This window comes from Dromiciops gliroides, chromosome 3, assembly GCF_019393635.1.
Source record: "Dromiciops gliroides isolate mDroGli1 chromosome 3, mDroGli1.pri, whole genome shotgun sequence".
Classification (NCBI taxonomy): Eukaryota; Metazoa; Chordata; class Mammalia; order Microbiotheria; family Microbiotheriidae; genus Dromiciops; species Dromiciops gliroides.
Genome location: NC_057863.1, coordinates 341,368,823 through 341,393,104, shown reverse-complemented (window position 1 = coordinate 341,393,104; position 24,282 = coordinate 341,368,823). Strand labels below are relative to the sequence as shown.

At 39.0% G+C, this 24,282-nt stretch overlaps 1 protein-coding gene across 1 annotated transcript in view; it reads left to right on the top strand.

The window, feature by feature from the left end:
• The first annotated feature begins 1,488 nt into the window (after positions 1-1,488).
• SLCO2A1 (solute carrier organic anion transporter family member 2A1) overlaps positions 1,489-24,282 on the top strand; it is a 173,312-nt gene continuing 150,518 nt past the window's right edge. The window contains exon 1 of the mRNA XM_043995108.1: positions 1,489-1,884. Within this exon, the coding sequence (XP_043851043.1) occupies positions 1,801-1,884 (84 nt within the window). The 5' untranslated portion in view covers positions 1,489-1,800. The remainder of the gene's footprint in view (positions 1,885-24,282) is intronic.

Here is a 24,282-nt window from a genome sequence, read left to right as displayed (position 1 = left end):
AATCAAGTAGAAGTTTGTCTTATGACCAGAAAACTGATGGAAATGTTTGCTAGAATAGCTTAGCATGTTCTTCTCTCCCACTGCTATCCGCCCCCCCCCCAAAGAAATCAAACATTGAGGCCTAAAAATTCATAAATGAACTTGCTCAATCCTTTCTATTTGCTTTGAAATTTAGTGTGTATGTGAGATGCAGAGACAGAGACAGAGAGAGAAAGAGACAGGGTGGGGGAAGGAGAAAGAGGGAAGGAGAAACAGAGAGACATTGAGAAGCAGGGCTGTTTTATTAGTAAACTGTAATTTGTTTTTTCTTTGCCCAGAAAGATGGAGGAAGAGTGTAAGACCAACGAAGTGGGGAGGAGGCTGAATGTGTTCCAGTAGTGAAATCCATGTGGAACATGGAGATACCTAGAGAAATAAATTGAAGGCTGGATTTTTAAATTGCAATAAATTTTTCCCCCTAAGATTTTCTTGTCCTTAAAATATTTTCTCTCTCTCCTCTGAGGCAGAACCTTAGCAGTCAAAACACTGGAGAAGAAATAAACATTGTGACTGTAGCTTTGAAAAAAAAAAAAAAGGTAGGGGCTCGTCAGCCAGCAACTGGGCTAGCCACTCTGTTTCCATTTGTCTTCCAGCTCTGCTCCCAATGTGAGGCTGCAGGCCTCCAAGGGCCGTCTGACATTTTACAAAATATTCAAATTTAATTCTGGCTCCTTTTCAGAAACCTCAAGTCTACCCTCTCCCTTGCTTGCATCTATTCTCTAGACCTTTCTCACCCCCACCCCGTCCTCTCGTGTGCACAGAACAGTTCAAATATAAATCAGTGTTCTGCACAAACAAAAAAGCCCAGAGAGATCTCAGAAAGAGACTATCTCAGGAACTTTTAAAACGCAGGTTTGCTGCAAGTGAAAACAAGCAGAGACGAAAACAAGTAAATCTCTGTAAATCTCTGTCGGGGAGGAGTGAAGGCTCATTCTTACCTGTTTGAGGAGCAGTCTCCCTCCCCCCCCCCCATTGCGTCTCTCCTACCTCTTACCAACGTGACATGAACGTGACACCAATGTGAATGAAAAAATGAAAAATAAAATACATACGTGAATGTGTGAGCCAAACTCGATCACTGACTGAGGCGCTCTCAGACCCCCCCCTCCCCGCTTCCTACTTTACTCTTCCCATAAAGAAAGGTGCTTGTTGCTTCCCACCCTCCCCCCGCCAAAACCCAGCTCCTGAGCCCCGATTTCTCTGCTCTCTGGGAGAAAAGGAAACTCCTTTGCTTACGTCTCCAGAGGTTAGACCTGGGTGACAGAAACTGAGTCACACCTGCTTGGGAGTGGGAGGGGCATGTGCGTCCCCAAGGGATGGGTGCCCAAGAGATTCTCTGCCCCTTTAAAGTTCCTTTTGCACACACAGAGAAAGAGGGAGGAGGAAAAGTTTCATCATCAGCCTCGGAGTCCTGACTTATAAAAACTTTAACCTCACTCACTCACTCACTCACTCACTCACTCACTCACTCACTCACTCAGGCAATCCAATAACTCTCACACACTTGGACAGCGTTCATTTCTAACTTAACCGCGAAACTCCTGGCCAGGAGAAAAGAGTCACTTTACTATTTATTGTCTTCCTCCTCCCCTATTCCCACTGAGAACGCAGAAAACGCCGCGCTCTTCCCGGGAAAACCGTCTAACTGATTTTGAAGTGAGGGGACCACGGCAGTTGGAGAGAGAGGGTAGCTAGGAGGTCGGCCTTGTCCGTCTATCAGCTCTGTCCGAGCACTTTTTCCCGGGTCCCTAAAGCCTGAGGATGGAACTCTTACCTGAGCAAAGCAAACCCCCGAGCGGGAACAACCTCACCAACTGTCATCGGACCATCTTCGGCAACATTAAGGTGAGAGTGCGCTACCTTTCCAAGCTTAACTCGCCTGTGGGTCCCGGGATCCAGGGATAGTTCACATACGTTGAGCTTCTCTAAAAAAAAAAAAAATGAAGTTTCTCTCAGGGTAAATATTCCGAAGCTCTATCTTTGGGCCAACATCTGCCGAGATAGTTGTTCCTAGGGCCCTGCGTGGAGGCCAGCCACCCAGGCAGTGAAGCGATTTGGTTTTTATTGTTTGTTAAATGGCAATCAAATGGTATTCGAGTTTTGTGTGCGCGCTCACGTGCATTTCTTCTGGAGCTGCAATTGGAGGGGAAAGCAGTGGGGTAAAGCGGTTCTGCAATCACAGATGCTGGGTCTGAATCCCACCTCTGTGGCTTAGAACCCGTGCGACCTCGCTTCACCTCTCATGTCCTCAGTTTCTTCAATTGTTCGGGCTAGAAGGCTTCTGAGGTCCGTTCCACTTCTAGGACCCAATGAAAACGGGGGACAACAGTTCATTCTGCAAGTGTCTACAGGACAGTGAATGACAGTCTTTGACTAAAACAAAAGGTCGCTTCTTCACTGGTACAATTAGTAATTAATTACTAATAGTAATTTCATTCTTGAAAATATTTGGAAATTTCCCTCTTTTATTTGCCGGGGTGAAAAGCTACAGTGTAGACCATTGCTTTACCTTAAGAGAACATTGATATGTTCATTAGTTTTGAACTGCCTTTACTTCTTCCCTTTTTATTTTATTTTATTTTTTTGGTGAGGCATTTGGGGTTAATTGACTTGCCCAGGATCACACAGCTAGCTAACTGGTGTCAAGTGTCTAAGGCTGGATTTGAACTCAGGTTCTCCTGAATCCAGGGTCGGTGTTCTATCCAACTTTCTTCTCTTTTTAAAAAAAACAAAACGTAGCCCTTTGGGGTGAGAAAGGGAAAGTGGCTGAATTCAGAAAGGAAAGTTATCACTTTTTTTTTTATTTAAAAAAGAAAGCAAGTGCTAAGGCTTGGATTTACCTGTGAGATTTCCAAGCATTTTAAGGAATGTGTTAGTAATTTACAATTAGTTAATGCTCATTCTCCTTGTCAAGAGAGAGTTAAAAATCCTTTGAAGCCACTTGAGACTTTCTCTTTTCATAGCAGTTGACACTAGGGATACATTGATTCTCATACATCCTTTGCTTATCTCTTTACTTGGGGCTGAGTTCTTCCAGCTACCTTCCTACCTTATCTCAGCCCTCCTGTTGTCAGGGTTTCCATTGTTGAGAATTTCCTTATCAGATTGGGACCCAGTTTAGGAAACACTTTAACCCTTCCCTTACAGCACTTAGAACTCAGCCACAATAGGAAAAAACAAAAACAGCTATTCAGAAATTTGGAACTTTGGGAAATAAGTATTGCAGGTGTTTCTATCTCTGAGATAAAAATAGGAGGTTAGTGATGAGGAAAACCCCTGTCTGTGTAAAAGCAGTTGCAAACGCAATACGGAGTGTGCTTTTTTTACTAGGGAAAGCACACAGGAGATGAGGGATGGTTCCCTTTACTAGGTGTCTTACCAGGGATTGGGTAGTCACTTTTCCAAGACAGCCTTCCACTAATGAAGGACCATCTTCTTCTGCCAAATGTTGCCTTTCAGAGCAAACATGGCAAATAGGCACAGGTATTCATTTGGGGACAACTCAATTGGATTCACTTCAACAAGAATTTATTAAGCTCCAACCAGGGCAGACATTGTGCTAGAGACCCATGATACAAAGACAAAAACGGAAACAGAACCTTCCTTTTCCTGGTGGAGATGTAGCTGTCCATAGATAATTAAGAATGTGTATTAGATAAGTACATACAGAACATATACAAAGTGATTAGAGGTAGGGGTAGGGGTAGGAGGCAGGGGAGAAGTGCCACTAACAACCGAGGCAGATAGCAGGTAACACTGGAGTTGAGCTTTAAGAGGTATATAAGGGTTCCAAGGAAAGGGAGAAAGGCTTTTTTTCCTTGTTGCAGAGGGTGAAAATAAAGTATAATTATTTTTATAGTTGCAAAAATGAAGGCACAAAGAAAGGGTTCCATATCTTAATAAGGTTAAAAATCGTCCTGTAGAAAGAGAGCCAGATCTAGAATCCAGCTCATGTACCACAGGATTTTAGTCCAAAAGCTTAATATACTCCTTAAATGGAAACCAGCCCTTCTGGAAAATGGGATGAGGATTGAGATTTAAATTTTCCTTCATGTATAAATCAGAGAAGTTATGAGAAACACAACTTTAGGAAGAAAACTAAATTGCACATGGCATATTAGAAGATTTTTGTTTTGCTAATGGTCAGAAAAGGATCCTGGGGTCATAGAGAACCATACTCCATGCTATTGAACAGATAATGCAATAAGACTTTTGAAACAAATATTATTGGGGGGGCAGACTTCATTAAAAAATAAAGATGAAAGGAAGCATGGAAAAACTCTGAGATAATCCTCAACTCTATTCAGGACTGGTCAGACCTGTATGAGAACACTGTGCCTAGTTCTCTGGCTCCACAATTTAAATGGGATTTGGAAAAGGTTCAGAGGAGATCAGTAGAAATGCTGAGGTTTGAAAATGAGAGAGAAAAGGTTAAAGGATTTGGGGTTACGTATCTTGACAAAAGGAAAGTTATGGTATGAATTTGTAAGAAGTGAGCTTATTTACTTTTTTGTTGTTAAAAGGGTGATCCTAGTGGGAATTTCTTAACTATGATAGATTTAGGTTACATATTGAATATGGAAAACCTTTCTGACTGTGAGGGTTCTTTAACCCTGGAAAAGGAAACTTCTTTCCCTAGAAATGGAGAGGCAATGTCCTGTATAGTCATTGTAGTATATAGAGTGTTGGACTTGGAGTCAGAGCTGGACCAAAGGTGTTTGAATCCTGTTTCAGACACTTACTAGTTTTGTAACCCTGCTCCCTAAGTTATCACAAAACTTTTTTTTTGAGCCTTGGTTTTCTTAACTGTAAAATGGGGACAATAATTTTATTTGCCTCACAGAGTTATTTTAAAGCTCACTTAAATTAATTTATGGAAATCACTTTCAAACCCCAAAGCACTTACTTATATAAAGCCAAAAATTCCAGGGAACCTCTTTCCTCAAAGTCTCTGAAAATAAGATTGTCTATATTACTCTAGCTGAAGCCTATATGGAGGCATAGCAATGAGCCATTTAAGTCTTTCGAGAATATTTTCATTGCAGTATTTTCTTTCATTTCACAATTTTCATCCTCTCAATCATTTGTTAGCTTTATTATAATATAGTGGGGGCAGCTAGGTGGCACACTGGATAGAATGCCAGGCCCGAAGTCAGGAAGATTCATCTTTCTGAGCTCAAATCTGGCCTCAGACACTAGCTGTGTGATCCTGGGCAAGTCACTTAAACCTCAGTTTGCCTCCGTTTCTTCATCTGTAAAATGAGCTGGAGAAGGAAATGGAAAACCTCTCCAACATCTTTGCCAAGAAAATTCCACCTGGGGTTACAAAGAGTCTGATGCTACTGAAACGACTTAACAATGACAAATTATAATATAGCATATCTATGTTTAAAAAACCCCAGAATTTAGTGAGATTGCAATTCAGATAATATAGTTTTTCAAACGGAAATCAGATATGACCCCATATTTATTTCAAGGTAAATACAGCATCAATTCCATTTGAATAAATTGATATGTAGAAAGTCAATCAATTATAGAGTGAAGAATTCTATACATAGAAGATAAATCAACCCATCTTTATTTTTATTTTTATTCATTTTTATTTTTTAAGTGAGGCAGTTGGGGTTAAGTGACTTGCCCAGGGTCACACAGCTAGTAAGTGTTAAGTGTCTAAGGCTGGATTTGAACTCAGGTACTCCTGACTCCAGGGCCCATGCTCTATCCACTGCACCACCTAGCTGCCCCCTCAACCCATCTTTATTGATCATTTGCAATTTTATATATATATATATATATATATATATATATAATACATAAACATATACACATATACATACATATACATATACATAGGGGTAGGGGTAGGGGGCAGGGGAGAGGTGCCACTAACAACCGAGGCAGATAGCAGGTAACACTTGATCTACCAAAAGCCTTATAAACCATAGTCCCTGTCTACAAAGAGCTTAAAATCTAGATTAAGAGATAGAAGACCCGGGTCCCAATCCTCGCTTCACTGTTCACAACCTGTTTGACTTTGGACAAATCATTTCACTTCCCTCACCTGTAAAATGGGAGTAACACATGCTGTGTCTTATGCCAGAGTCGTTTTAAGGACCAAATGAAAGAATGCACAGAAAGGTCTTTAAACACTGTGGTGATAAGAAGTGTTATTATTGGTATATTATAGCAAGCTTTAAAAGGACACAATTTCAGGAGCATTAGTCCCTCTTATTGGATGTCCTAGAATCATGTACAGTTAGACATGAGCTCAGAGTTTATGTGATCCAACCACTTCATTTTATAGATGAGGCTGCTGAGGCCCAGGAAGCTGAAATGATTTGACCAAAGTCACACAGGTACTAAACATCAGAATTGGGATTTGAACCCAGGTCTTTGACCTCCAGAGATCATGTTTTGGATGACCAGCTATATTCAAGTAGTATATGGATGATAATCATTGTAAAGTTCCTTTTGACTCTAATATTCTGTGATTCTGTTTTATATAGCATCCAAGTTTATGGGGAGAGGAGACTGTAAGGCACCTGAGGGAGATTTAGGTTCCAAGCCCAGCTCCTGGGTTGAGAATTTGAAGACCTGGGTTCATGTGCAGGTCCTGGAAGAAGCTAATTCTGAAGGTATATCAAGCTTTTTGACCTCCTAGCAACTCCCTATACTAGGACCCAAGTCTATTCTATGTCCTCTGTATGGGAACAAGAGACCATCTTGGGAGGAAGTGATCATGGGCCTCTGGACTCCCACTCCCCCATCCCAGTCAACCTAAAACAACCAGTCAGATTAAATTTTCCTTCAGGCACAGATGAATGGGACCAATGTAATTTCTGGATACCCTTCCCCACCTTTTTAATCGCCACCCCTCTCTCCTTTGTCCCCAAAATAAGCCATCCACTTGCAATGTAGCCTTGGTTAAGTCTTTACACCTCTCTGGACTAAAGAGGGAGAAAGTCTTAGATCTTTCTTTAATGTACTAGAATTCAGAGCTCACAGGTTCAGAGCCGGAAAAGGCATTCAAAGTCGTTGAGTCCAACATCATTTTACAGATGAGGAAAGTGAGGGAGAGATGAAGTGACTTGTTTTGGGTCACAGAGCTAATAATTATTTGAAGAACTATTGGGTCATATGGCTTCTTGACCCCAGGTCCACTACATCCTGCTGCCTCTCAATTATATTCTTAATCCATGGCAGAAAGGGGGAATAAATGGATCATGACAATATTCCCCCAAACCTTCAAGACTAAGAAGTCTTCCAGCTACTTAACAATAAACAGAGCTAACACCTTTATTAATGACCTTAGCAGAGGTGGAATAACAGAAGAGACTGTGTAAGATCAAAATAGATTATGTATATATGTATGGATGTATGGATGGATGTATGGATGTAGATGTGGATATGGATATGTGTATATGTATATTTGTGTGTATGGGTATGTGTATGTGTGTGTGTGTGTATGCATTTATGTATGTGTATGGGTATGGGTATGTGGGTATATGGGTATGGGCATATGGTATGTGTATGTGTATGTGCATGTGCATGTGTATATGTATGTATATGTGTATATGTTTATGTATTATAGATTATATATGTATACATATATATATATTGCTTCACAAACCTTAAAGTACTATACAAATGCTAGCTATAAGACTAACCTTCTTACTCTTACTTTCACATGTTACTCTAATAATAATAGTATTTATATAGCACTTTGTAAATATTTTTCAATCCTCACAACACACTGGAAGGTAGTTGTTAATAATTATCTCACTTTTCAGATTAGGAAACAGAGGCAGACAGAGATTAAGTGACTAGCCTGCCAACCCTTTTCCTTAGTTGCCCTCGTGTGGGGTGACTGCCCTCCCTGGATCCAGGTTGGCACCACTGCTGCCCTCTTACTACCTTCTCTTCTTCAACTTCCTAGTTATTAAACACCAGCCCTCCTTGCTGTATAACTCCTATCCTTGACATCACAATGGTCTTTCTTCCTTCTTAAATAAACAGGCAAAGAGAGATTAAAAAAAAAAAAGCTAGCAAGTGTCTAAGGTTGGATTTAAACTCAGGTCGTCTTGACTCCAGTTCTAACACTCTATCCATTAAATTGTTACTTAGTAGCATAATTTCCAGCTTCCATTCATTTTCACTGGCTATCCCACCTTCAGCAGGGCACTTTTCCCAGGTCCTCTCTCTATTCCCCCCTCCCCTTTTCCCTTCCACTAGTGCCTTTCATCTGATATCACTTCCCATTCTCTCTCTCTCTCTGTCTATATATATATATATATATTTGCAAAGTGCTATATAAATACTACTATTATTAGAGTATCATGTGAAAGGAAGAGTAAGAAGGTTAGTCTTATAGCCAGCATTTGTATAGTACTTTAAGGTTTGTGAAGTACTATATATATATATATATATATATATATATATATATATATATATATATATATATATATATGTATACACATACACATACATACAGGTATACACACATATAAATAGATACATATATGTTTGTGTGTGTGTATGTGTGTGTGTGTGTATATATATATATTTGTGTGTGTGTTGCCTACCGTCCCTTCTCCCCGCATTGGAATGTGTGCTCCCAGAGGACCAGGATTGGGTTTTGCCTTTCTTTGTATCCCCTCTGCCTGGCACGTAGTAAGCCTATTGACTATTATTGTACCTCCATATCAAAGAAGTCAGTTTGATAACATGAGGGAAGGAGGGAGGAGAGGGAGTGGAAAAGGCATCTGGGTGTCACAGCCCAGAGAGAGAGAAGGGAAAGGGGAGGTGGAAGAGGATGTCCACTTGTCCTCTGTTAGGGAGGGATTGAGGGTAAATGAGGGATGGGAAAAGAGAGGAAGAAAGGAAGAGAGTCAGGAGGGAAGGCACCTGCCAATAGATTCCTGAAAAGCTAAATTGGCTTCATATTGTGAAGGGGGCTGGTGCCAAAGGCACTTCTCTACCCCAGGACAGGAGTTCTGAAATGAAGCCCTAAGTCTACCCTTCCCAGGTAGCTGGATAACCAACTTGGGGGAAGGCTATCATGGCTGAAGCCTTCCCAACCTCAATCCTCCAATCCCACCTTCTATAGGAAGGTGATCCCCTTAAGTCTAGTGCCTTCCCTCTGCTGATCATCACCCATTTCTCCTGTAAATAGCTTGTTTTTACATAGTTGGCATGTTTTCTCTCCCATCAGACTGAACTTCCTGAGAGGAAGCATGGCTTTGATTTTCTTTGAATCCTCAGAGCTTAGCAGTGTCAGTTGAGTAGACCCAAAGTGATTTATTTCCCAGCACTCTTTTTCTTCTCTTCTCCAACCCCCACCCCAAATTCCAATCCCAAATCTCCCCCACATGAACAATGATGTGTAAAAATCCTTTTGATGAGATATACATCTTTTCATTCCACAATTAGAAAGTAAAGACTTTAAAAGTGTAAGTGCTGGCTGAAGTGTCAATCAGTGGACAAGTGTAAATGGATATTAGAGTACGGGCTAGTAGGGACAACAAAAATATGTTTGAGGTAGGCCCTATTTACTTTCTATTAGATAAGCAAAGTTGTGTCCCAAGGTACTTTTGGGGGGAGGCAATAGGAGGAGTAGAAGTGGGTGGGGCATGACCTGTTTCTTTTCTTTCTTTTTTTTTTTGGTGGGGAAATGAGGGTTAAGTGACTTGCCCAGGGTCACACAGCTAGTAAGTGTCAAGTGTCTGAGGCCGGATTTGAATTCAGGTCCTTCTGAATCCAGGGTCGGTGCCTTTATCTACTGCACCACCTAGCTGCCCCGACATGGCCTGTTTCAATGAGGATTTCTTTTTTTTTTTTTAAATATTTTTTTACACCATCATATTTTCCCCCAGTACCCTCCCCACTCCCAGAGAACCATACCACTTGACAAATAACATTTTTTAAAGGCAAGAAAAAGAAGACCAAAAAAAGTCAACACAACTGATCAATACATTGAAAAATTGGGAAAAAGATGTGCATTGCGCAACACTTGTCAACTTCCCACCTCCACAGAAGGGTAGGTTAAGTGTGTCAAGAGAATTTCCTTTTAATTTCCCATTTTAAAAAACTTCATTCCCAGGAGAATTCACATCCAATTTCTGGGATCAAGTCTGGAATTCCCTGTTAGTCTTTTACATTTCTGTCCCATTTACCAAGTCCCCCAATTTTCTCTATGTTCCTTAGATTGAAATCTTCCTGAGGCCTAAAAGCTTTACCTTAATTGAGTCAGCGGATTAAGATGTTTTTTTTCAGAAGCACTCAAAGGGAGGAGCGATTCCCACATAGATGGCTCCTTCCTTGTAATTTTCTCAGCAACTTCGCCTTAAACTTTGGGCAATTTCCATCTTAAAGCCATGCTGGCTTTAGGAAGAGGCTTCTGTCCAGACTGTTCTGATGTAGATTATGGGATGATTTGGTAGGATTTGAGGAGGGAGGGGGAGTCCCCTTGGTTAAGACATCTTCTGCACCAGTCTCTCATGGTCGAGGAGGTTCATCAGCTACTTATTAGAATGGGAACTGAGCCTAGCAATCATTTAGTCCAAGGGTGGTTAACTTTGTTTATATCTTGGACCCATTGAGCAGCCTAGGGAAGCTTCTGGACCTGTTCTTAGAAGAATGTTTTTAAACACTTAAAATAAAACCCATGGGATTACAAAGCAAATGAATTATATTAACATAGTTATTAAAATATATTTTTTGACTTTATGGATCCAGCTAGGTCCAAATAAGTGCAAATAATGACTTTTTTTTTTTTTTTTAGTGAGGCAATTGGTGTTAAGTGACTTGCCCAGGGTCACACAGCTAGTAAGTGTGTGTTAAGTGTCTGAGGCTGGATTTGAACTCAGGTACTCCTGACTCCAGGGCCGGTGCTCTATCCACTGCTCCACCTAGCTGCCCCAAATAATGACATTTTTTGAAGTGGTTGCATTATATAAATCTGCAAGGCATATTTCCTATTTACATCAGTTATCATATTTTGCATAATTATAACTTCAAGTTAGTGTGAATTCAAATACCACACCACTGGATTCCTTATTCACTCAAAGAGGGACCTAGTGGTAGTCTAAATCTTCTCCTTCCCTTATTTTACAAATGAGGAAACTGAGGTAACCCCTCAGTGACTCACCCAAAGTCACATAGTAAATGGGAAAGCTTGGGTTGGAATCCTGTTTTTATGCTCCTTTCTTTAAGCATCACAGCCCCTAAACCATTGGGGATTCATTTCTCCGAGGTCAAATGAGATAATTTGAGTGAAGTGCTTTATAAACCTTAAAATGATAATGATTATTATTTGAAGACTGGACATGTTCAGGGGTCCCTTTTAGAAGATAGATACTCCTAGGTAGGATAACACTTTAAGCCTCTATCTAGAGTTAGCCCAGATTAGTTGGCTACTAACTGAAAACAACCCTCCCCCACTATAGGAATGGGGGGGGGTAGTTACTTACCTAAGTTAGGGGTGCCATTAGCTATTCTGTTCAAGTCCAAATCCACCTCTAATTAAGCATCTTAGAGAATTCCAGTTATTTTAACAAAGCTAAGGGTAGATTATTTTAGGAGAGGGTTAGGATTGAGTAAATCCTTAAAGATTGAACCGGTCAATTCCCAAAGGCAAAAAGAGGCTCAGAGAAAGAAGGAACTTGTCCAGGATGATACTACGGTATGGTTGGGACTTAAATCCAAATTTCCTAATCAAATTGGTTGTCCTTTACCCTACACTGTATTCCCACCCCCCTCTCTCCCTCCTTCCCACTCTCTCTATCCCTCCCTCCCACTCTCTCTCTCCCTCCCTCCCTTTCTCTCTCCCTCCCTCTTTCTCTCTCTCCTTCTCCATCTGTCCCATTCCCAGTTAGGCTTCACTCCCAGTGGCCTAGATACACTTCTATTATTTTCCTTCTTTCTTTTTGGTAGCAATTGGGGTTAGTGACTTGCCCAGGGTCCCACAGCTAGTAAGTGTCTGAGACTGGTTTTGAACTGAAGTCCTCCTGACTACAGGGCCAGTGCTTTATGAGGCACCTAACTGCCTCATACTTCTATTATTTTCAATAATTATTTTTATCTCAAATAAAAATTCAGAATCCACTTGCAACTCCCTACTGCCTACCAAGTAAATTTTCCTTTGTGTGACATTCAAGACCCACCAGAGTCAGGAATCATTTTATCTTTCCAGATTTGTTTCCTACTGATCTTCTCATACTCTACAATTTTCAATGCTCCAGTCAAACTAGGCCACTCACTTCCCCCAAATATGTCCAATATTTTTCCCTCTCTAAGTCTTTGTTGAGGCTGTTTCTTAGTGCCTGTAATGCCTTCCCTATCCCTATCCACTTGCTGAAATCTTATCCATTCTTTGGCATATTCTTTTTTTGGGAGGGGGAGGTGCCCTTTTATTTATTCAGTTGCTCATTCATTCATTTGTTTATTTATTTATTTTTAAGTGAAATACACCTTTTTATTTATAGTTTTGGGTTCCAATTTTTATTCTTCATTTCCTCTCTCCTTCCCGCCCCCAGGTGGAAAGCAATCAGATATGGGTTAGACATGTACAATTACATAAAACATTACCATATTTGTCATTTTGTACAAGAAAACTTGATTTTAAAAAATGAAAGTGAAAAATAGCATGCTTCAGTATGTTCTATCAATATCAGTTCTTTCTTTGGAAGTAGATAGTATATTTCATCAATAGTCCTTTGGGATTGTCTTGGATTATTGTATTGTTGAGAATAGTCAAGTCATTCACAGTTCTTCATCAAACTGACTGTCATATTCTTAAATATTTTCTGCTCCATGAAGCCTTTTTTGATCCCTTCCCCTTTCGATAATAATCTTTTCCCATTGTTTGCTATTTTCCAGTGGACTTAACATGTTATTTCATATTATAATTATCTATATATGTATTATATCTTCTGTACAAACTTGTGAATTCCTTGAGGGCAGGCACAGTATCTTATCTAAGCTTTGCATCTCTCAGCCACAGTACCCTTGTACTTAATAAATATCGATGGAACTGAACTGAAAATAATCATAAGGGTTAGGATAAACTTGGAAAACTGGATTAGAAGGAAGATACTACCATAGTACATTGAAGTTGAAAGGGTTTCTTGCTTATAGACCGATACTTAGAACTACAAGGACTCCCTAAGAGTCCAACCACGGCATTTTCCCATTGTTATTGTTATTGTTGTTTATCCTTCATTGTCCAAGAAGACCATGACATTGGGAGGTGATGCCATGACTTGCACTGAATTGGATTTAAGTGAGGGAGGGCTGTGCAAGGTCACCAACCTCCAGAGCCATCTGGGTCCAGTGGCAAGATATACATCAGGATGACTAGAGATAGCCCTGGATTCACTGGGAAACTTTGGCTTTTTAAGCCAAAATAAGTAAAAAACAAAACAAACAAACAAATAAATAAAATTTTGGAGGTAGTAGTGGTAGGGGGAACCCTAAGGATTTCTGGCTGAAATAGAAACAGTTGCTCTTTATGCCCACTCTGAGGCATGAAGAGGCCAAACAATAGTCAAATGTGGCCTGGGCTGGGATCTGTTATTGGGCATCCATTTACATTGGTCATTTTACAGTAGACATCTTTACTTAGAAATGGATGCCATAGCATCCTGTTAGGATGGGCATATTAAGGATATTATAATACTTTTAACTGTACTTACTTTGGATTATTATTATTATTATTACCAGGAAGTTGTCTTTTTAAAAATTATTTGTGTTTACATTCATGTCTAATCTGTCCCTCCCACTACTGCTCCTTTCCATTGAACAAAAACCAAACCAAAACGAGAAAACCAAATCCCTTATCATAAACATACATGGTCCCCAAAGCAAATTCCCACATTGGCTATGTGGGAAAATACATGTCTCTATTTGTATTTTAAGTTTATCACCTCTGTGGCAGGAGGTAGGTATCATGTTTCATCTTGGGTCTTGATTGTAGTTTTGGTTGCATCAATCAGAGTTCTCAAGTCTTTCAAAATTGTCTTTCTCTATAATGTTGCCATTGTATAAAATATTCTAATTCTGCCCATTTTCCTCTGTATCAGACCTTCCCAGTTTCCTCTGAAACTGGGCATTTTGTCATTTCTCAGGGCACAATAATAGTCCATTATATTCATAGACCACAATTTGTTTAGCCTTAATTTCTACATTTTTTACTACTATGAAAAGAGCTGCTATGAATATTGTTGTTTATAGGGGTCCTTTCCCTCTTTCTCTGATTTCCTTGGGGTACAGGCAACTAGGTGACACAGTGGATAGAGTGCTGGGCCAGAAGTCAGGAAGACTCATCTTCCTAAGCTGAAATCTGGTCTCAGATACTTACTAGCTGTGTGACCCTGGGCAAGTCATTTAACCTTGCTTTGACTCAGTTTCCTCATCTGTAAACTTGAGAAGGAAATGGCAAACCACACCAGTATTTTTGCCAAGGAAATCCCAAAGGGGGTCACAAAAAGTTGACCACATTACTGTGAAAAAAGGCACAGTAATGGTATAGCTGAGTCAAAGAGTACATGCAGTTTAGTGGGAACATAATTCTAAATTGCTTTCCAGAATGGCTGGTCCAATTCACATCTCTACTAGCAGTGTACTGGCATGCCTGTTTAATAGAAAGGTTTCTACAACAATTGTGTTCATACAGATTTTTGTATTATTCTGAATGATGCTACCATTTTAATACCAGAGAGAAACCTCAGCTGTGGTTTACGTTCCACTGCTGACCTGTAGTCAATGAGATAAGCATTTCATGGCTCTTTACCCATCTTTTCTTCTATAATAAAAATACATTATGGCAGGAGTAATATCCTATCCACCATGCAATATAGGCTAGCTTTTCCTTCAAAACATATTGACACTATCCTTGAGGTTTAATTGGCTCAGAGAGCTATAAGGCTTGGGCCATTGAAGACTAGCTTGTTAGTCACCTGAGTACAAAATAGCCTGGATATGAGTTCTGGAAGTCTGAGCCGAGCTCTCACACTAGAGACCAGCAGCATGACCAATAATTGGAATTGCAATAAATTGAATCAATGTTTTATCCTGAACGAACATCCTTCTCTCACTCTGGTAAAGTAAAGGTCTTTTCATTAACTCTTAGGTGGATCTTAAGTGTCTCGTTTTTTTCTAGTTTTGGACCTAAATGATCAAAGGAGGAGTGCGATTCAGGCCCATCGCATTATAGACATCTATGCTTCTTGTGAACCCATTGGGAAATTGTGAATATATGTAGGAGGGCTTTAACTTTTAAGAGAATAGATATTTAGAAAAATTGGAAATATTATTAGGTAACCATAAATAAGATATCTCTCAAGAGTCAGTTAACATTTATTAAGTACCTACTATGTGCCGGGTACTGTGCCAAGTCTCTGGGATATAAAAAGAGTTTTTAATATAGTCCCTGCACTCAAGAAGCTAATGGGAGAGACAAGAAGCAAAAAAATAATATGTACAAACAAGGTATATACAGGATAAATAGAAAATAATTTTAAAAGGAATGGTATTAGAGCTAAAATGGGGCAGCTAGGTGGTATAGTGGATAGATTGCCAGGCTTGGAATCAGGAAGACTCATGTTCATGAATTCAAATCTAGCCTCAGGCACTTCTTAGCTGTGTGATCCTGGGCAAGTCACTTCACCCTGTTTACCTCCATTTCCTTATTTGTAAAATGAGCTGGAGAAGGAAAGGGCAAACTACCCCTGTATCTGTGCCAAGAAAATTACAAAAGGGGTCACAAAAAGTTGGACATGACTGAAATGACTCAACAAAATTAGAGCTTCCTATAAAAGACAGAAAAGAAAAACATTCATGAAATCATAAAATTATGTAAATCTAGGTAGGAAGCACCATGCTAAATTCTGGGAATATAAAGAAAAGCCCCAACCCTCAAGGAGTTCCCTAAAGGAGACATAGACATGAAACTGCCCAGATATAGTGCTTTAAAATGCTATAAGACTTTTGGGACACTCTGTATACAGAAGAGAAGGAAGATAATCCCCTACAGAAGACTATAGCAGTAGAAGTGGAGATGGGGGCAGGAAGCTAGGAAAGGCCTCCTATAGAAAATTCTATTTGACTTGAGTCTTGAGTGAACTAAGAGGTGGAGGTGAGAAGAGAGAATCTTGCAGGAATTGGGGACAGCTAATGGGAAGACATGGCCAGGAGATAGATTATTATGTGTAAGGAATAGGAAGCAGGCCAGTGTGCTCAGATTGGAGACTTTATTGAGGAGAGTAGAATATAAGACTGAAAAGATAGGAAGAGCTTTAAATATCAAGCAGCGACTTTATATTTCAGCTATAATAGTGCGCCATTGGATTTTATTGATTTGGGGTGGGGTGACATGTTCACACTTTCACTTTAGGAAAATCACTTTGTTTTTTGGTTTGCTTTTTTTATAGTAAACGTTTTTACTTAAAGTTTTGAGTTCCATATCCTATCCCTTCTTCCCTCCCTCTCCTCTCTCCTCCCTGAGGCGGTAAGCAATATATAGGTTATACATGTGCAATTATATAAAACATTACCATATTAGTAATTTTGTATGAGAAAACTTGAGGGGGAAGCTAGGTGGTGCAGTAGATAAAGCACCGGCCCTGGATTCAAGAGGACCTCAATTCAAATCTGGCCTCCGACACTTGACACTTACTAGCTGTGCGACCCCGGGCAAGTCGCTTAACCCTCATTGCCACCCCCCCCCCAAACATACACAGACACACACAGACACACACACACACACACACACACACAAAACCTTGAATAAAAGAAAAAAAATGAAAGAAAGTAAAAAATAGCGCACTTCAGTCTATGTTCAATCAATATCAGTTATTTCTTTGGAGATGGATAGTATGCTTCATTATTAGTCCTTTGGGATTGTGTCGGATCATTGTATTGCTGAGAATAGTTAAATCATTCACAGTTCTTCATCAAACAGTATTTTATGGTCACTGTGCACAATGTTCTCCTGGTTTTGCTCACTTCACTAGATATCAGTTCATACAAGTCCTTCCAGGCCTTTCTGAAATCTTTCTGCTTGTCATTTCTTATAGCACAGTAATATTTCTTCGCAATCATATACCACAGCTTATTTAGCCATTCCCCAATTAATGGACATTCCTTTGATTTCCAATTCTTAGCTACCACAAAAAGAGCTCCTATAAATATTTTTGCACAAACAGGTCTTTTTCTCTTTTTGGGGTTGTGTTTGGGATATAGACTTAGGAGTGGTATTGCTGAATCAAAGGGTATGTACAGTTCTATAGCCCTTTGGGCATAGTTCCAAATTGCTCTCCAGAATGTTAACACAGAACTCCACCAACAGTGGAGTAGAGTCCCAGTTTTTCCACATTCCCTCCAACATCCAATAGGAAAATCACTTTGGCAGCTGAGTGGAGGATGGATTAGAATAAGTTGAGACAAGAAGCAGAGAAAACACATTCCATGATTATTGTAATAGTCTAGGTCAGAGGTGTCAAACTCATGGCAAGTGCTTCCCATACCAGATTAAGATGTAACTGGAAAATGTTTAATAAAATAAATAAAGGTACAAGATGAAACAGATGATGTTAACTTGTGGTTTTCTGAGTCAGTGCCGGGCCTGGAGTCAGGAAGACCCATTTTCTGAGTTCAGATCTGGCCTCAGACACTTGGTTGGCTATCTTTCATGCTCAGAAAGGACCAAAATGATGTCACTATATCAGGGTTAAGGTAGTGTGTCTGACTGTAACCGATCAAACCAATATAAACTTGGCCACTCCGCAGTCCTCAGCTTTACCATCAATCAATAAAGTATTTATGGAACGCATAATTCAGTTCGTAATATCAAAGAAGAAGCTGGGGAAGAACAGATGACCAGCCAGACAAGCAGGATGGTATTCATGAAAGATGGAAAGAACCAGAGGATGATGTCTGGTCCTACAGTCAGGAAGACTTGGTTTCAGATCCAAACTCAGGCTTGATTGAGCTGTGGGATTCTAGGCAAGTCACTCAATCTCTAACAGCCTCAGTTTCCTCATCTGTAAAAATGAGGGTTCTAATAGCACCCCTGCCCCCAACATGGTTGTGAGGATCAAATGAGATATTTGTTTTTTAAAAAGTTTAGCACAGTGCCTGGCACATAGGTCCTAAATAAATGCTTATTTCCTTTCTTCCTCCTCCTCCTCCTCCTCCTCACTGCCACAGGTTTGGCACAAATAGTCCATATGCTCAGTTGCAGTGGAGATATCTCTAAATTTGTGACTCATGTTTCTTTTCAACTGTTGCAGTTCTGCTTTGTTCATAGACAACAGAACTTTTTTTGATACAAGCACACCATGCTGGGCACTCTTGTGCCAACTTTTCCCATATCTCAGAATCAATTTCAAAGTACTCAGACACCTTGGGCAGGTCACTCAATCCTGTTTTCCTCAGTTTCTTTATATGTAAAAATGAGCTGGAGAAGGAAATGGCAAACCACTCCAGTATCCATGCCAAGAAAACCCCAAATGGGGTCATGGCGAGTCAGACGCAAGTGAAACAACTGAACAAAACGTATGTGGTCTGTTTCTATTTGAGTTTGATAATCACTGGCTTTGAGAGTAAAAGATAGGTTATACAAAAATTATAATATGTACATAAAAGGGGTACAAAGATAGAAATTCGGTGCTTACTATGTGCCAGGCACTACACTGTGCTAACACAGACAGCTGGTGGTGCAAATAGAGTATTGGAGCTGAAGTCGGGAAGACCTGAGTTCAAATCCAGCCTTGGATACTTACTAGCAGTGTGACCCTGGGCAAGTCACTGAGCCTCTCTTTCCTCAACCTAAAACTGGAATAATAATGGTACCTAGCTCACAGGATTGTTGTGAGGATCAAATGAGATATTTTTTAAAAGTGTTTGGCACATAGTAGGTGCTATATAAATGCTTATTCCCTTTTTTTCTCTTCCCCATAGCATTCAGAATACAAATCAAAGTAAGCAAAACAATCCCTGCCCTCAAGAAACTTGTATTATTGTGATAATTATTAATAATCAATGTCTTGGGGGACACAGAGACCTTCTCTTTTTCCTTAAGGCAAACTGTCCTTCAGAGATTCTATCAATTCTCCTCATGTGGGTCAAACCCAAACCAACCCCAGGCTTACAAAGAATCTTGGGAGGAGACAAATCCTTTTGTCTAGATTGCTGAAGGATTGAGAAGATTAAACTATACTTGTAGGGAAACTATCTTGCCTTGATCAGCTTGAGCTGGGGGGGGGGGCATCTTACATTATTTATCTTATGTCATCTCTGGATTTCATTTTAATGTAACCCACCTCTAATCATGTCAGCCAATTAGATTTGATTGCTGTGTGATGGACTTCCTGCAGTGGGAAGGGTATATGAACCAAGAGTCTATGGTCGAGAGAGATGGCCATAGACCTTTTTAAACTAATAACCTACTTGTCTTACCAATAAAATGATTAAATTACCCAGAAACTATGTCTCTCATATTTTTAATCATCCCATTACTTATTTTTTTAATTAATAAAGTATTTTATTTTTTTCCCGTTACATGTAAAGATAGTTCTAATCTTTTGTTTATACAAGTTTTACAATTTCAGATTTTTCTCCCTCCCTCCCCTCCCTTCCCCCTCCCCTAGACAGCAGGTAATCTGATATAGATATAGATATAGATATAGATATAGATATAGATATAGATATAGATATACACACACATATATACATACATATACACATATATACACACATATATACACATATATATACATATATACACATATATACACATAAACACACAATAATATTAATCCTATTTCTGCATTAGTCATGTTATAAGAGAAAAAATCAGAGCACTGATGAAAAACCTCAAAATAGAAAAAAAACAACAGCACCCAAAACAAAAGAAATAGTATGGTTCATTCAGTATCTATACTCCGCAGTTCTTTTTTTTTTCTTGGATTTGGAGATCCTCTTCCATCATGAGTTCCCTGGAACTCTTCTGTACCATTGCATTGGTGAGAAGAATATAGTCCATCACAGTAGATCAACACTCAATGTTGATGATACTGTGTACAATGTTCTTCTGGTTCTGCTCATCTCACTCATCATCAGCTCACGCAAGACCCTCCAGGTTACTCTGAATTCCTCCTGCTCATCATTTCTTACAGCACAATAGTATTCCATTGCATTCATATACCACGACTTGTCCAGCCATTTCCCAATTGATGGGCATCCCCTCAACTTCCAATTCCTTGCCACCACGTAAACAGCAGCTATAAATATTTTTGTACATGTGGGTCCCTTTCCCCCTTCCATGATTTCTTTGGGAAAAAGATCCAAAAGTGGTATTGCTGGGTCAAAGGGTATGCACAGCTTTATCGCCCTTTGGGCATAATTCCAAATTGCTCTCCAGAATGGTTGGATCAGTTCACAGCTCCACCAAAAATGAATTAGTGTTCCAATTTTCCCATAGCTTCTCCAACATTTATTATTTTCCCTTTTTGTCATTTTAGCCAATCTGATAGGTGTCAGGTGGTACCTCAGAGTGGTTTTAATTTGCATCTCTCTAATCATTAGAGATTTAGAGCATTTTTTCATATGGGAATAGATAGCTTTGGTTTCTTCATCAGAAAACTGCCTGTTCATATCCTTTGACCATTTCTCAATTGGGGAATGACTTGGATTCTTATAAATTTGATTTAGTTCCCTATATATTTTAGAGATGAGGCCTTTATCAGAAGTACTGGCCTCAAAAATTGTTTCCCAGCTTTCTGCCTCCCTTCTAATTTTTGGATGCATTGCTTCTGTTTGTACAAAAATTTTTTAATTTAATGTAATCAAAATCATCCATTTTGCATTTTATAATATACTCTATCTCTTGTTTGGTCATAAACTGTTTTCCTTTCCAAAGGTCTGATAGGTAGACTATTCCTTTCTCTCCTAATTTACCTATGGTATCATCTCTTATGTCTAAATCGTGTATCCATTTTGACCTTATTTTAGTATAAGGTGTAAGATGTTGGTCTATGCCTAATTTCTGCCATACTATCTTCCAGTTTTCCCAGCAGTTTTTGTCAAATACTTAGTTCCTATCCCAGAAGCTGGAGTCTTTGGGTTTATCAAACACTACATTACTAGTGTCATTTACTACTGCATTTCCTGAGCCTAGCCTATTCCATTGATCTACCACTCTATTTTTTAGCCAGTACCAGATAGTTTTGATGACTGCCGCTTTATAGTAAAGCTCCAGGTTTGGTACCGCTAACCCATCTTCCTGTGAATTTTTTTTTTCATTATTTCCCTGGATATTCTTGATTTTTTGTTTTTCCAGATGAATTTTGTTATTATTTTTTCTAGCTGTATAAAATAATTTTTAGGTAGCCTGATTGGTATGGCACTGAATAAGTAAATTAATTTAGGCAGTATTGTCATTTTTACTATACTAGCTCTGCCCATCCATGAACAATTGATATCTTTCCAATTATTTAGATCTGATTTGATTTGTGTGAAGAGTGTTTGGTAGTTGTGTACATAGAGTTCCTGGGTTTGTCTTGGCAAGTAGACTCCCAAGTATTTTATATTATCTACTGTTACTTTAAATGGACTTTCTCTTTCTATCTCTTGCTGCTGGACTTTGTTGGTCATGTATAGAAATGCTGATGATTTATGTGGATTTATTTTATATGCTGCTACTTTGCTAAAGTTGTTAATTGTTTCAAGTAATTTTTGAGTTGATTCGCTAGGATTCTTTAGGTATACCATCATATCATCTGCAAAGAGTGATAGTTTTGTTTCCTCCTTGCCTATTCTAATTCCTTTAATTCCTTTCTCTTCTCTGATTGCTAAAGCTAACATTTCTAGTACAATATCAAATAATAGGAATGATAATGGACATTCCTGTTTCACCCCTGATCTTATTGGGAAGGCCTCTAATTTATCTCCATTGCATATAGTACTTGCTGATGGCTTTAGGTAGATACTGTTTATTATTTTAAGGAAAGCTCCCTCTATTCCTAAGCTCTCCAGTGTTTTTATTAGGAATGGGTGCTGTACTTTGTCAAAAGCTTTCTCTGCATCTATTGAGATAATCATATGATTTTGGTTGGTTTTCTTATTGATGTGGTTGATTATGTTATTAGTTTTCCTAATGTTGAACCAGCCCTGCATTCCTGGTATAAATCCCACCTGGTCATAGTGTATTATCCTGGTGATCACTTGCTCTAATCTCCTTGCTAATATCTTATTTAAGATTTTAGCATCAATATTCATCAGGGAAATTGGTCTATAATTTTCTTTCTCTGTTTTTGCTTTGCCTGGTTTTGGTATCACCACCATATTTGTGTCATAAAACGAATTTGGTAGAATTTGGTAGAACTCCTTCTTCACCTATTTTTCCAAATAATTTGTATAATATTGGAATTAATTGTTCTTTAAATGTTTGGTAAAATTCACCCGTAAACCCATCTGGCCCTGGGGATTTTTTCTTAGGGAGTTCATTAATGGCTTGTTCAATTTCTTTTTCTAATATGGGTTTATTTAAGGATTTTATTTCCTCTTCATTTAACCTGGGCAGTGTTTCTATGATTTGTTTTTTGGCCCATTCATTCTTTAGAATGAAATTATTTAGTTTCCAATTGATTTTCATTCTACTTTTCCCTGGCTCTTTCTTACATGTAATTTTTATTGCATCATGATCTGAAAAGGATGCATTTACTATTTCTGCCTTTCTACACTTGACTATGATGTTTTTGTGCCCTAATACATGGTCAATTTTTGAAAATGTGCCATGTACAGATGAGAAGAAGGTATATTCCTTTCTATCCCCATTCAATTTTCTCCAGACATCACTCATGTCTAACTTTTCTAGTAATCTATTCACCTCTTTCACTTCTTTCTTATTTATTTTTTGGCTAGATTTATCTAATTCTGAGAGGGGGAGATTCAGATCCCCCACTAGTATAGTATTACTGTCTAATTCCTCTTGTAACTCATTTAACTTCTCCTCTAAGAACTTGGATGCTATACCACTTGGCGCATACATATTTAATATTGATATTACTTCATTATCTATAGTACCTTTAAGCAAGATGTAATTTCCTTCCTTATCTCTTTTAATGAGATCTATTTTTGCGTGCACTTTGTCTGAGATAAGGATTGCTACCCCTGCTTTTTTTACTTTAGCTGAAGCATAATATATTCTGCTCCAGCCTTTTACCTTTACTCTGTGTGTATCTCTCTGCTTCAAATGTGTTTCTTGTAAACAGCATATTGTAGGATTCTGTTTTTTAATCCACTCTGCAATTCACTTCCATTTTATAGCAGAGTTCATCCCATTCACATTCACGGTTATTATTACTGACTGTCTATTCCCCTCCATTCTATTTACCCCCTTTGTATTTTTCCCCCCTTCTTTCACCCTATTCCTTCTCACTGACGTTTTACTTCTTACCCCTGCCTCCCCAAATCTGCCCTCCCTTTTTATCACCCCCCTGTCTTTTCTTTACCCTTTTCTCCCTTGATTTTTTCCTCCCTTCTATCAGTCCCCCCCTTTCCCTTCCCCTTTTGCTTCCCTAAAGAATGAGTTAAGGTGCAGCTAGGTGGCGCAGTGGATAAAACACTGGCCCTGGATTCAGGAGGACCTGAGTTCAAAGCCAGCCTCAGACACTTGACACTTACTAGCTGTGTGACCCTGGGCAAGTCACTTAACCCCCATTGCCCTCCACATACACACAAAAAACCAAAACCCAAAAAACAAACAAACCAAAAAAAAAAAAAAAGAATGAGTTAAGATTCTTTATCCCAATGAACGTATATGTTTTTCCCTCTTTGAATCAAATCTAATGAGAATAGGGTTGAAACAATATTCACCCCTCCTTTCTTTCCCTCTATTGTAATAGGTTTTTTTCACCTCTTCATATGATATAATTCATCCCATTCCACCTCCCCTTTCCTCTCCTCCCCATAGATTCCCTTTTTTACCCCTTAATTCTTTTTTGTATCATCACCTCAAAGACAATTTATATTTATACCCTCTGTGTAAAGTCCTTCTCTCTGCCCAAATACATTTACAATTCTTAAGAGTTATGAGTATTATCTTCCCGTGTAGTGATATAAACAGTTTAACCTAATAGGGTAACCTTTTTCCCCCCTCTGTTTACCTTTTTAAACTTCTCTTGAGTCTTGTATGTTGAGATCGAATTTTCTATTCAGTTCTGGTCTTTTCACCAGGAAAGATTG